The 14,940-nt window shown below is 37.2% G+C and overlaps 1 protein-coding gene across 1 annotated transcript; it reads right to left on the bottom strand.

Moving 5' to 3' along the window:
• Positions 1-767: 767 nt before the first annotated feature.
• LOC121728702 (zinc finger matrin-type protein CG9776-like) lies at positions 768-14,708 on the bottom strand. Its single transcript, XM_042116938.1, has 14 exons — positions 14,391-14,708; positions 14,059-14,212; positions 13,825-13,959; positions 12,781-12,962; positions 11,684-11,805; positions 9,133-9,264; positions 7,848-7,948; positions 6,617-6,735; positions 5,406-5,628; positions 4,007-4,121; positions 2,836-3,380; positions 2,057-2,169; positions 1,560-1,957; positions 768-1,301 (listed from the first exon to the last, which is right to left on the bottom strand). Exons 1-14 carry the CDS (start codon positions 14,535-14,537, stop codon positions 1,013-1,015), a joined length of 2,775 nt encoding a protein of 924 aa, XP_041972872.1. The 5' UTR covers positions 14,538-14,708; the 3' UTR covers positions 768-1,012.
• Positions 14,709-14,940: the final 232 nt, after the last annotated feature.

Here is a 14,940-nt window from a genome sequence, read left to right as displayed (position 1 = left end):
GCTGCCCGCGCCGCGTACACAAAGCACACGATGGGTCATGGGCGGAGGCGGTCAGTTCAGTACTGCAGGAGTATAAATTATTTGGCATATTTGGTACCACAATTTCGTTTTTTCATTTACGTCGTGATATTATATTCTTTTAACGACGTATCATATTATATTAGCGATCTGTTCTGCACTTCAGCAGTTAAATCACAATATTATCTACATCACTACATCGATGACGTCCAACACTAAAAAGCGCGTGGTGTGGACTGAGCTAGCCGCCCCGCCGTCTGCGTTACTGCACGTAAACTGGTTTGTGTGATCCACGGCGGGCAGCCGCGGAAATGCCGCGCCGCCAGTGCCCCTCGGGCACCTGCGGCGCGGTCTTTTTGCCCGCCGTGTGCGTTGGTAATATAGGATTCCCTTTGGGCTATCGTTCGCCGCAAAATTGACCGGCCCGCCCCGCCCCGTCGTCTGCAAAGCGCCTTATAGCTCTCTCAGCTGTAATAGTGAATTTTATATAGTAAGTTTTTCATTTCAACCAATTACAACGTCTTTTGCTGGCGTTAGCATTGCCGATATAGCTGCTGCTATAAGATAGTGCATATCTTATCGCAGCGAAGTGAGAGCTACGAGAATAATGCTTAATTAATGGATTAGCAGTTAAATATCTTACTTAACTTATTAACCCTGTTTATAAAATAGTAATTAATTACTATTATTATTACATGAAGAAGATAAGGGTTTTCGGTATAAAAGTATTTTGAGAATAAAATACGACAAAAATATAATGCCTTTATTTTGTATACAAAATAGAAATATAACAATTGATGCCTTGATTTGCATTAATGTCAAAAGTTAAAGTTCTTATAGTTACCCTAACTACATAACATATCCCTAATAAATCTCTACCTATATATAATTCTAACGTGATGTATTGGTGCTTACTTCTTAATAATAATTATAATGCATAGGTACTTAAAGCTTGTACTACATACTATTATTGTAATTACTTCAAAAATTAGCATTATTTTGGGCTGTCCTTATCTTTTAATTCATTTTCGCCCGGCGGGTGTAGTGGTTCTGACACTTCCGACTCTTTCGCCTGTTTAGTCTCGTGTTTTTTAGATTCGCCCGGCGGGTGTAGTGGTTCTGACACTTCCGACTCTTTCGCCTGTTTAGTCTCGTGTTTTTTAGATTCGCCCGGCGGGTGTAGTGGTTCTGACACTTCCGACTCTTTCTTCTGGTTGGTCTCGTGTTTCTTAGACGCAGGAGGCTCATATGGTTTCTTTCTTCTATTCCTATTTTGTGTTTGTCTGAAAGTATAAAAATCACGTTAAGTTATTTCTGGATACTTTTCTGGAAAATAATACATTTTTTACTTCCACACAAATTAAATCACACAAAATTCTACATTAAAAATAATTCAGTCTGCTGAACCGATTTTCATATAATTTAAGATTGATATAGATACTTTGTGAATTGTGTGCCGCGAAAGAACATAATATTATGAAGTTTAATCGCGGAAGAACATACGTATGAGCAACATAAATTTTAAAAAAAGGAACACTTACAGCAGAGGCATCTTGCGGCCCGTAAATGGCATGAATGGCATACGCATTAGCGACGGTGGCATGATAGGCAGACCGGGGGGTGGGCCCAGGAGGGACCCCTCCATAGGCATTGGCATACACATGGGGTCCAGTCCAAAGGGGGCAATCATCGCTTGCTGCTGCAGGATCTGCGACGCCATCTTCACAACTTGGTCCATATCCAGACCGTCTGTATCTGGCATTCCTGGGATGTTGAAACCGGGGACTGGCATATTTGCAGCGGGGACAGTAACAGTTGTACTTGCTGGAGTATTCACAATTGTAGGGGCTGGGGGCGGGGCTTTACGAGTATTTTCGTCTAATTTCTTCTGTTGAATCTCAGTTTGGATTTTAATCAGATGTTTCTTGAATTCATCGACCTAGAAAAGAAATAAGGTTATAAAAGGTATTGTTAAAAAATATATTATAATAATTATTATACATTAACCTATTATAAATAATTTTCTATTAACACTTACCTTTTTCTGTATTTCAGCATCCATTTCTTCTTTTTTCTTCCTTAAATCCTCCTCATTTGAGACTTTTGTTTCGTGTTCTTTTGAATTTTTGATTTTAAAAGGTGTTATTTTGCCTGTAAAAAAACATTGTTTTGAATATTGTTTTCTTACTGTATAGCCTGATCGGAGATATGAAAAAATGCAGTAAATATATTTTTCTTGCAAAGGTAATAAAAGTGCATATTTTGTAGTTTAATTGCAAGTGTGTTTGTATCTTTACTAATATTATAAAGCGGAAGAGTTTGTTTGTTTGTTTGAACGCGCTAATCTCAAGAACTACTGGTCCGATTTGAAAAATTATTTCAGTGTTAGATAGCCCTGCATTTATCGAGGAAGGCTATATAATAGGAGCGAAGAAATAGAGGAAAATGTGGAAAAAACGCGGGGAAATTATATGAACGCGCTAATCTCAGGAACTTCTGGTCCGATTTGAAAAAATATTTCAGTGTTAGATAGCCCATTTATCGAGGAAGGCTATATTTTATCACCCTAAGACTAATAGGAGCGAATAAATAGAGGAAAATGTGGAAAAAAACGTAAGAAATTATTTGAAAGGGCTTATCTGACGAACTACTGGGGCAATTTTTCTGTATTTGGTACCTACAGATAAGAAGTAGACCACGTGAAGGTTCATATCTAGGCCATCTTTTGTGGACTAATTTGTCTGTAAAATATCTAATTTACGCAGGCAAAGCCGCGCGGAACATCTAGTATCGTATAAAGCTATTCATCCAACTCACCAACTAAAAGACTACTCTTTTCAGACAAATTAGGCTCTGGCGATGAAGGTACGGAGACTGGACTGGCGTGTCCATTTCGTCTTCGTTCGCTTCGCCCCTCAATTCGCTCGCGTCCACTTCGAATTTCACTTCGCTCACGTTCACTTCGCATTTCGCTTCGCTCGCGTAAACTTCGCACTTCGCTTCGCTCGCGTAAACTTCGCGCTTCGCTTCTCTCGCGTTCTCTTCGCCTCTCGGAGCTGTGCTGCCGACTTCGCTCATAGCTGCGAATGTCAAGTGCCCTATCCCCAGCCCAACTTCGGTCATGATGCAGTACTCTGTCGTAATGTCGATCTTTGTCATGTCTCATAGAATGTCTGTCATCATGTCGCAAACTTCTATGATCATGTCGCAAACTTCTGTCATCATGTCGCATGCTTCTGTCGTTATGTCGCAAACTTCTGTCATCATATCGCCAATTTCTGTCACTATGCCGCGCTTCGCTGCGTCGGTCCTCGCTTTTGTCCCTGTATGCTCGAGGCGGACTCACATCTTTCGTTACTTTTCTGTAAATGATTAGAAATATATATTAGGAACAATACAAATAGTCGATGATATTGACGACTTCGTTTAATGAAGCGACAATGAGGGTTTTTGATATTCTGTTTGACACCAGAGGGCCTAGACAAGCGGCAAGCTATTATCGTAAACGCCAACGCCACAAAATGTATGGGATTTGACATTAGTATTCGCTAGCGAAGCGATGACTTATGTCAAATCGCATAAATTTTGTTAGCGTTTACGATAACCGCTTGCCACTTGTCTACTAGGGCAGGTGCCGCTATGTAGCTGCTGTCTGTCGTGTCAGATAGGCATATATTATTGACACAATATGACAGCTAATCTTGACACATGACAGTTATGTCGTGACATATGACAGCAGTTTGACACGATAGACCCTAAGGCTACATAGATCTCGACAAGGCTTTAAATGAACGTGGCCAGAAAAGGAACTAACGCTGCTATCATACAAAAACGTAATTTTTGACAGTCCTCCTTTACCAGCAGCGCCCCGTCCACGTTCATTTAAAGCCTTGGAGTACTTTAGCGGCACCTGTTGGCAAACAGAATATCAAAAGCAGTCATTTTTCGCCCAAAAAAGAAAACAACCGCGGGCAAGTTATAGACTTACGTGGAATTAATTTCGTCCAATAGCTTTCTATCGGCGATCAAAGGCTCTAGTCTTTTCAGCGATTTCTTACTGACTGACGGCTCACTCTCAGGATCCTTTGTCTTGGGTCGCTTTACTGCAATAGAAAGTTTATTTTGACTCGTAAATTTTTAATGTCGTTTTAGACAAATTTTAAACATGAAAAAACTTCAGGCCCTACTTATAACCGCCGTATTCACAGACGAACATAAATTAATTAGATATATAATTATATGAAAATTTTGATTATAAAGAGTTCACTCTTTCACAGTGAACTCTTTATAATCAAAATTTTGATCATCATCAGTGCAATTTTTTTATGACTACTAGAGATCGCCCAATGGTCGAAATTCGACCTTAAATTTAATTATCTCATTTTAGCTCCCCGTTTAAAGTATTGACTATTTCAGATTTAATAAAAAAATCATCGATCAATTTTTAATTTGACAAAGAGTATAAAGCCGGCGCCAGACATGGGCTTCAAAGTTTGAGCAAACTTTGCACAAATAGGAAAATGCCAGCAATTAATTTGCACAAATAGGCAAATGTCAGTGCCACACTTGGCGAATTTGCGTATTTGATCACATGTCTGGCGCCCGCCTTAGTATATCAATATGTATAGTATAGGCTTGTCATTCAAAAAGATGGTAGTGTGCACATTGTATAGTTTGTGCGTTTTATGATGATATGCGTGAGACATTATAATTGACAATAGTAGGGAAGTTACCTCACAAAAATTAATCGATAGTTTAAAAATATCGAATCATTTCGTAAAGGAATTGCAATCGAAATTATCGATTTCGTACTGACATTTCAGTGGTGCCGGCGATTTAAGATGGCCGCCCTTTTTATCGATTTGATTTCGATTCAACAGAGTCAATCTCTATTGACATAAGTTCCGTTTCATGCTTATGATATTTTTCAAATGTTTTCGTAACAATAATTTTATACTCCTATTTCACAGTTAATATTTATAATTTTTATTAATAAGTTAGCATTTAGCATCTTTTCATTTTTATTCATTTACAATTATAGGAAACATTTGTTTTTGTAGATGGAATATAATTTATTACATTTTGATTTTTTTTGTTTTCTTGTAAAAAAAACCCGTAGCAAGGAACATGAAAACTGTCACCCATATCATCTTAGAACGCACAAACTATAGTGTGTGTAATGTTTTATTTGTTAAAAAAATGTATGACAAAAGCATAATTTTAAAATAATAATATTAGCTCGATGCACTCCTTCACCATATAAACTATAACTGTGCAAAATTTCATTCTCCTACGTTTCCGAATTTTTCGTCAAAAGGGAACCAAAGTTTTTTTGCTCGCGTATATTGACGATAGGGGACAGCAGCTGTACTTAACATTCAACATACCTTTCGCTTTGAAAACAGTAGATGCATCACTATCACTACTGGAAGCGCTTGTATATTTCTCTGGTACCTTTTCTTCGTCTTTTTGCTCTTCCTTGCCGCATATGCTCTCTATGTTGAAAGAGTCGACTGCTTCCAAACTGATAGTGAGGCGCATATCTTCGAATGCCTTCTGTCTGTCGAGTATCCAATCTGATTCCCAGTGAGGGTTCTCTTTAACGAATACCTAAAATTCATATCATAACAATTCAATGAAGTTAAAAAACTATTATATATACCTTCTTACTACTAATAATAATAACTAAGAAAACTTAACTCCCATACTTCAACCTTTTTGAATTTGGTTCTTTTTCGCACACTAAAACATGACAATAGCTACGAAACACTAATATTCAAATTTAGCCGTTGACAATAGTTGTCACTTGTATAAAAACACAAAATTGTGTACCGAATACATACATAAAGTATGCATGTATTCAGGTCACATTTTGTAGACTCGTGGATAACATTTTTGACACACTTACTCTTCCTTAGTTTTTATTATTCGTAGCCCTCTTACTAATAAAAAATATTTAATACGGTGTATAAGCTATACGAATTTCATTTATTGTCTTTGTCTATTAAATCTGGAAAAGTTGCTTGATAGTCAAGGACAAACGATAGCTTATAGATTATCATGTAACTATTGTTATAATCACTTATAACTAAGTGAATGAGTGTATCTTACTAGTGAGTTGAGAGTACTGCCTGGTTTTAACTTCAGTCTCGAATTTGGAAAAGTCTACTGAGCACGAGATGGCACTTTTAAAACTCTATACATAATATAATCTATATAAGATAAACTAGGTGGAAACGCAGCCTAAGGGGGTCGCGAAACTTCTGAAAGAAGAGAGAACTATTCTAGTGTAAAGATTAAAAACATTTAAAAAAAGTGTGTAGTGTTTTTTTTAAATGTTTTTAATCTTTACACTAGAATAGCTCTCTCTTCTCGACCTCTGGCGACAAACCAGAGATGTGTTAAGATACAATAGCATCGTCATACCGAGCGATGTCATGGCAAGCTCACGTCAATGAATCGATTCTATTGGTTCACAAAAACACATTCCTCGCAACACATCTCTGGTGGAAACGCAGCCAGGAGGGAACCAGCCGCTCTTACACAGTACACTCTATGTAAAAAAAAATAAGAAACCGGAGTGTTTGTTACTACTCACGGAATAGTTCTTGGAATGCGTGACGGACTTGAGATGCGCGGAGGCGCAGTGCAGGTCACCGATGAACTGGTCGCACAACTTGCAGTACCACGCCGTCGACGGCACGAAGAACTGCAGACCTGGAGAAGGTACTGATATCATGACATTGCAATACAATGCAGCATAACTCCAAGTTAGTTGAGCGAGAGTATCATATCCTGCGCCCCTAAGAGCCAGTCCACACGGCGCGTTGCATCAGCGCTGCGTCGACGCAGCGCTGCCGTTTGACGCATAGCCGGCCACACGAGCGCTACGTCAACGCAGCGTTATTACGAAGCAGTCTTAACGTCAACACCCCCGCTTTGTCTCGGGGGCTGCTGTCCGTCATGTGTGTGTTGCGCACTGCTGTCACGACACAGCGCGCCGTGTGAACACCTTGGTTATTTATATGTAAAACAACGCAACGGCAACGCTGCGTCGACGCAACGCGCCGTGATGACTGGCTCTTAAATGCGCAAAAAACGGTTTTCAACTCGTTGCAATTGGTTCATCTGATTGTCACTTATGTGTGCGAAAGAGATGCACGCATAAGTGAGTATCGTTCTTATACATGTTTTGTATAAGGTGAGCTTATGTCTTAAGAACATTTTGCTACTCGCGTTGAGTAAAGGATATAATTTGTATAATACAAATTTCGCTTTAGGTACGGTATTCGATATATGGTTCGTGAATGACATCGACTTGTTTAGTACTACTAATAAGTATTTGACAGCCCTGACTTCGGTAATTAATTTTCCGCTGCTTCTTGGAGTTTTTTGGACGCGAATTGCGAAAGCTATTTGGCGATGAGCAAAGAAAAGGGCCGTGTCGTCTGCGAATAGTGCTTTTTGTACTCGAGGGTGGGTGGGCAAATCGGACGTGGCGGTAACGCGTTTTTCTCTCTCTCTCTCATGGAAAGCAAGTTATTTTCGATTCGTCTTTCTATTTCACATTGAACTACTGTTTAGCGGTGTAGCAACGATTTTTTTGTTGAGTGTTTTTGTTGTTACAGGTTTTTTGTACATAAGAAATAATTTATTTTATTTGGAAAACAAATAGTTACATAATAAAGCTAATGTAGATATCTAGAAATATTACAAGGAAACCATTAACATGTTTTCACATTATAATAAACTGGAACTTTGTTCCACCCAGGTGTCCCTTGACACCTCTCAAGTTTTATGATGTACAAAATTTTAGTATGTTTTCGTACCTTTGATCGGCATGCGTTTGGTTTCAGCCTGGGGGTGTGTTGGGAAGCTGTCGTCGCCGATTGTTCCGTGCCATGGCGCCTCGAGATACGCTGTCGCCACCCTGAAACATAATTTATTGTTTGCATAGTGTTTTAACCACAGACATAGATCACGATAGATACCGCATGTGTATGTAAGTACTTCGCGTGACATATCGCGTTCCAAATGACGAGCAATGCTCGTCTTTCGAAAGTGTTCATTAGTCTGCCATCGGAATCGGACGTCAATCAGAATTTTTAAAATGTCTTAATGCCTAATTGTGCCATATTGAGCTGTAGAAATTCGGATAGCAACATTGGCCTAGATAATGGACACGTTTCGTATCATCGGCATGTCACAGTAGGTAGGAAAAAAGTGGAACGCTCGTTTTCATAGAGGCGGAGGGACATGCGGTATCTATCTTGATCTATGTCTGCAGTTTTAACTGTGTAGTTGTATAAGGAAAACAGCAACGAACCGTTTCGAGAAGTGTGCGGTACGGCCGTGCCTTTGCTAGAGACTTGGCTGGGGCACTGCCTTGCCCCCCCCAGATTGAATGGCATCCGTAACACGTTTTCTTCGAAAACTAAGCACGGAGTCAGACTGACGTGGTGCGAAGCATGCATACTGCATATATACAGTGTGTAACAAAACTACAGTCTGTCAAAAAAGTCATGAAATTAAAAAGTGGCAACATCGTAGTGTCATCCCTTTTTTCTTAGATTGATTTGAAAGGGATGATACTACGATGTTACCACTTTTTAATTTCATGACTTTTTTGACAGACTGTAAGTGATAATACTATAGGGTGTGTACGTGTTCCTTGTAGAGAGTTCACTGTGAAAGTAGCAGCGCTGAAAGACCATTTTTTTTCTTTTGTATGGGCAATGGCCAGAGCGTAACGAGTTTCCCAATACAAAAGTGAATTTTTGTTGTCTTTTAGCGCTACTACTTTCACAATGAACTCTCTACGAGGAACACGTACACACCCTAAAGTATTACCACTTAGTTTTTTTACACCCTGTATTATGTATATAGCAACATATAGTTGCTCCGAACTCCGTTGCACAGGAATTCGTTTATCGCGCGTCAACTGTACATTTTTCGCGGTAAAAACAATAGTCCTTTCCAAGGCCTTATAGTATCTCCATAGTCCATACCAAACATCTAAATCGGCTTAAGCATGAGAAGTAACAGACAGACAGGACTTTCGCATTTGTAATATTAGTTTGAGTTTTGTAGTTGTGCTGTACGTTCTTATATTACTTAGTCTTATGATCCTGCGAGTGTAAGTGGGACAGGTAGTCTGTAGCCGTAGTAGGGAAGATGTTGCACACCCTACACCAGTGCAGCTCAGAGTCGTAAAACACGTAGTTGTAGCGTTTGGGCGGCGGCACCCTGTAACACAAAACGTGAGAGTTACACGACTTATAAGACTCATAAAGGTGGATATTAAAGTTGAGCGCGGCCTGTAAAATGCCAGACACATGTTTTAAAAGGGGCAATCGGGAAAAATAATCCTAATGGAACGCTATACAATCCCATGTACTCTAGTCTCTACCAGAGAAGTTTATTCATGGGCAGATGGCGTTTCTACGTTACTTGGTAGAGTTAAGGTAGACACATTACACCGACTCGACGCCAACCCAACTCACAGTTTGGCATTGAATTTTTAACTTTATGTAGTGTGACTTAGGAGTTAATTTACTAACTTGCGAATAGCTAGGTGACGACTAGTCGCCAACTGGCTGTCCACGCGGTGTGAGTTGGCAAATTTTGCTGTTATGTCCTAACAATATAGCTTACATTTCCATGCCATGCTGTGACTTGAGTTGGCGTCGAGTCGGTGTATTGTGCGATGACCTTTATGTCAATTCAATGTCAGTCGTGACCTGTCGGCTGGTTTTGACATAACGCGACTAGGGAATGCAATCTTGATCTTGCAAGATCAAGATTCCACCAAGATCTTGAGTGATTTTCCAAGATTCAATCTTGAAAGCCACCAATCCTGAATTTCGAAATCCTGTTCACGATCTTGACAAAATAGTCCAAGATTGTAACAAGATTTCGAGATTTTCAGACTGTTCATACCTGCTCTGCAAAGCGAGAACCACATATTTAAGGCTATATAATATAGTAGACAGATAAGCGCAGACGACAGACTATCCGTGACGCACTTTTTAGTCCGTGGAAATAGAACCTATGCAATTGCCAAATTATATGCAGTAACGCACACGTCTGCGCTGCGCGTCGTGTGCGTTACTGCCATGCGCAAATTAAATAAACAATTGAAACTATGTTCATAAGCAAAGCAACTTACTTACTATAATTGCACATTCAGTTCAAGATATCTTGAGAGCAAAGTTCAAAGGCAGAAATTTCATATTTCTACTTCAGCTTCAAAGAGTTCAAATAGAAATGTATTCGTTGACTAATAAAAAATACGGACTCAATGATAAATGAATTTTAACTATCAAAAAAGTTTTTTATTAAAACGAAAAATACAAAAACTTTTTTCTAAGCTGCAACATAACATTTTTAAAATTGCGCATTTTTTGTTAATGGTAAGTCTACGCCACAACATAAGATAGTTAGCTAGTAATACTTAAATAAAAAGGGGGCTTATAACACCTTTCCTAATAGCAGAAAAAATATGTAAGCACAGCCTTCCAGAAATCTTGCAGAATGTCATCTAAGTACATATTTTTGAACATGTTCACATATTCGCTACATATAGCCTAAGCTTTAAAAAGTTGCTGACTTGCTTCAAACTTGCAAATAAGAGAACTTGCAGTCAAGAGCAGAAAAAAGGGATGTTATAAGTTATAACTACAGCATTTATCATATCCATGTAATATACAAAGCTGGGCATTCACTTGTTAATCCGTTAATTAGCGAAGTTAGCATTATGATTTGATGAACATAACGACTTTTTTTAAGTTAACTGTTAAAAACGTTAAGGACACTTTAACTTTCTTTATGTAGAAGTACGTTAATCTATAACTAATATTATAAAGCGGGAGAGTTTGTTTGTTTGTTTGAACGCGCTAATCAGAAATTACTGGTCCGATTCGAGAAATTATTTTAGTGTTAGATAGTCCATTTATTGAGGAAGTCTATAGGCTATATTTTATCACGCTGAGACTAATAAGAGCGAAGAAATAGAGAAAAGTGTGGAAAAAACGGGGAAAATTATTTGAAAGAGCTTATCTCACGAACTACTGGAGCAATTTTTATGTTATTTGGCGCAAATAAGAAGTGGACCACGTGAAGGATCATAGACTATTTTTTTTTTTGAAAAAACGGGGAAAATTATTTGAAAGAGCTTATCTTACGAACTACTGGAGCAATTTTTATGTTATTTGGCGCAAATAAGAAGTAGACCACGTGAAGGATCATAGACTATTTTTTGTGGACTAATTTGTCTGTGAAATATCTAATTAACGCGGGCGAAGCCGCGCGGACCGTCTAGTAGTTAATATAATGCCTACTATTTACCGCGCAGAACTGCGACCGCGCCACGTGGCGCGAAAAACAGATTCAGTATGATACGTATGACAAGTGCCGGACGGCGTCCAAAAAGTGAAACAAAAACACACCAAGAGAAATGTTTAATTACTTAGCTACTAATGAACCATTAACGTTTAATTAAATTTTTCAGACATGTAACATATAACAAAGCATTTTGATAGCGGATTAACGATTAACAAAGTTAAATATTTGATTGACGTTGCCCAGCTAAGACAATATTATAGCAAAATATAATTGCAAAAAAATCTGCAAATAACAAATAAATTCCATGCCAATAACTACTCACTTGATTTCTCGTTTTACTTCTGTGTTCGCTGTATTCTGTGTATCTCGGTTTCTTTCACCAATCATCCCGTTCAACATTTCGATCAAATTATTGATATTTTTTAATTTGTTCTGGTGCACCAACTATACAAAACAAGCCGAGTTTAGCTTTGGCTACATTTAAGGAAGTGGAAAGCAAGCAATAAAGCAGATTTTTTTAAATTTCAGATTCGTGTATTATGGTTTATATTTAAAACACATTTTTTCAAAGTTTTCCATATTTCAGTTGAGGGTACAAGCTAGTAAGCAGAAGCATTATAAGCATAGATCAGCAATTTTAATGAATTTTATACAATTAATTACCAAAAAAAAGTAACTAATAAGTAATGAAAAGCATGTAATATGCACTTAAATAATGTTAGCAACACAGTTCAAAACAATAAGAGTGCACTCTGATCACAGGGCTTTGTACCTGCTTACCCTAAAGTGCTAATAAGCAGATACAACCTGTACCTGTTTTTTGAGTACCTCAGGATTAGCAGTAATTAGCTTATTTATTTTTATTTAAGAATTGTAGGGAATGCAGGTACTTGCTTACCCTGAAGTACAACCAATGAGGGTTCAATTGACTGCTACATATTTGTAACATTTTTTAAAGAGAATTCTATAAAAAATATGAGAGCTCTCATTCATGAAACATTTAATTATGTTACAAATACAAAACTGTCAATTATTTCTCCTTGGTCCAGTAATCAAATATAGTAGCCCCTTCCCTCAATTTTCTTTTATACCATCAAAGCAGATTCATACTCAGGACCTTGCCAGGTTATATCATCATAATGTTAGTTACAAATCTTGCTGGACTGGACATAAACCTACTAAAATGTACTGACTATGGATCTCTGATGGTACCATAGAAGAAATCGATTCAGAGGCAGTTGATGGACCTACATCCAATTGATGTATCCAGATTATGTTATTAATGTCAGCTGTGAGCTGTAGGACGCGTTTGACACAAAGCGACCAATTTACCCTGGTTGCCATATACCTATGAATGAATTTCTCTGATAGTATATATACTACATTTCATAATATAATAACTTATTCTGTTCATCTAACCAGAAGCTTGGTATTATCCTTCAGCAGTAGCATGGTATCAGGACTGGGAGGCCGCTGTCCATCACCCTTCAATTCTTGACGACGTTTACTTAATATTTTAATCTTTGCCTGTAAAGTCGCCGCTTTCTTCATATACTCTTCTCTCTGCTCAATTAAAGTAAAACTTGGCTGCTTTTCTGACTCTACAAAAGCGTTAACATAATAATAAAAAAGCATAAAGAAATATAGGCATAAAAGTTATGATTGTAAGAGTAACATAGTTTATAATAATTACCATATAGTTATAAATTAATAATGAAAATGGTAAGCCATGGTACACAAAAATAGTATAATTAGATGCAAGATGTAGGTATTTACCAAGTTCTAATTTTAGTGATAACCAAATAAATAACTTAAAAAGTTTTACTTTGAAGAAGCAAAATTGTGATTACAAACAAAGCAGCAAATTAATATAAAGTGTAAGACAGACTTCGTAGTGTTTACTCTATAGAAATAATAAGATTGATTGTTTTATAGTAAACAGCGTTAAAAGTAAAATGTAAATGTGATAATAACCAGCCAATCAAATAATTGGCTGGTTATTATCACAGTCTTGTTAATTGCAAATACTATAACATGTATAATTTGTATAAGATAACACTAAAATCTTCTTGACTATTCTTGGAATGTTGTTTAAATAAATACATAATGTACTATCTGAGAAGTTAATTCCTAGGCAGATGGCGGACCTAAGTAATTAGATTGCATTAAGCCAAACCCATCCGACCAAATAGAGCTAACATTGAATTGACATAAGCCGACCACATGATGTAGGTCCGTCAACTGCCTAGGAATCAATTTCCTCGATGGTACTTTGGTACCATACTAATGTGTGGTCTATAAACCATTTTATATCTTTGATACTGGTCAAACTTGATTAAAATCTTAAGAAAATCAGTGTGTCAGACAAGGTTCATTGAGTATTAATAAACGGCTCTTAAAAATACTTCATAAGAGCAGTTTATTAATGTGGGCTGTAGATTCATGATAATATCTTAACATTACCTGTCAATGCCTCCTCTTCCTTAACGCCGGTTGGTGGTCCAGGTTGTGGCAAGATGTTACTTGACACTTGTCGATTGGACTGAGAATTCCACTGAAGAATCATCATCATCTTGGACAATTCATCCTGGTCTTCTCCTAGAAATGGTTTTGGTGTTTAAGGTACAGTTGGAGAAAACTTCAAGCATAAAATATATGTAAATGGTTTTTGGCTTTTTCTTGAATGGATACACTAACCTTCTTTTTTTAATTGACTTTCAGACTTCAATTGTATTTTAGGTGAGCTTGATTCAGGAAATATTCGTCCCCAAGGAATTGAAGGTGTAGAGGACACATGATTTGATTGAAGGCGAATTCTGGGGTCTTGAGGATGAATTCCATTGTTCCTCAACTTGACAAACAATTAAATTGAATTATAGCATGTTACTGATATAACAACAAATATGTAACAGAAATTATATTTTGATAAATCTCAGTTGTGATTAAAATATGTCATGAAATATTTTATGCTACCTGGTAGGCAAGTACAAAGTAATTTGCTATGGAATCTAAGAATATTTTGTACTTACATTATGGTTATTATCTGAAGGGTTCAGACAGTTACGATTTTGTATATTATTTTCAGGCTCTTTATTCGCGGAAGCTTTCGACATTTGGTCCAAGTTATATTGTAAACTTTTATCACTTGGAGCCTGCGACGAACTGTCGGTATTCATCTTTGAAGTCAAACTTTATAACCTTCAAAAAAGACACGCATGAGCCGTGCACTAACGTAATACATTTAACTAATTATTAAATAACTAAGTATATTAGTAGTAAAAAGGATTAATATAAACAATAGCCGAAATTTAGGAATAATATTGCATACAAAAACGTAAAGTGTAAACAAAAATAATAATGGCGTAAAACAAATTGAAGTTTGAGTTTTGACGGTTAAATTGTCAATGTCAAATTGAGATGCGCGGTAACATGGATACTTTTTTTAACCAATAAAATAGCCAAAGAATTCAAAATAAAATGACGATAAGACATTAAAATTTTGTATTTGTACCCAGATTAGATTATAAATTATAATATTAATAACATTGAGGTACTATAATACTTATCTATGATTAATAA

This window comes from Aricia agestis, chromosome 7 (assembly GCF_905147365.1).
Source record: "Aricia agestis chromosome 7, ilAriAges1.1, whole genome shotgun sequence".
NCBI classification, from domain to species: domain Eukaryota; kingdom Metazoa; phylum Arthropoda; class Insecta; order Lepidoptera; family Lycaenidae; genus Aricia; species Aricia agestis.
This window is presented reverse-complemented; position numbering and strand designations above follow the sequence as displayed.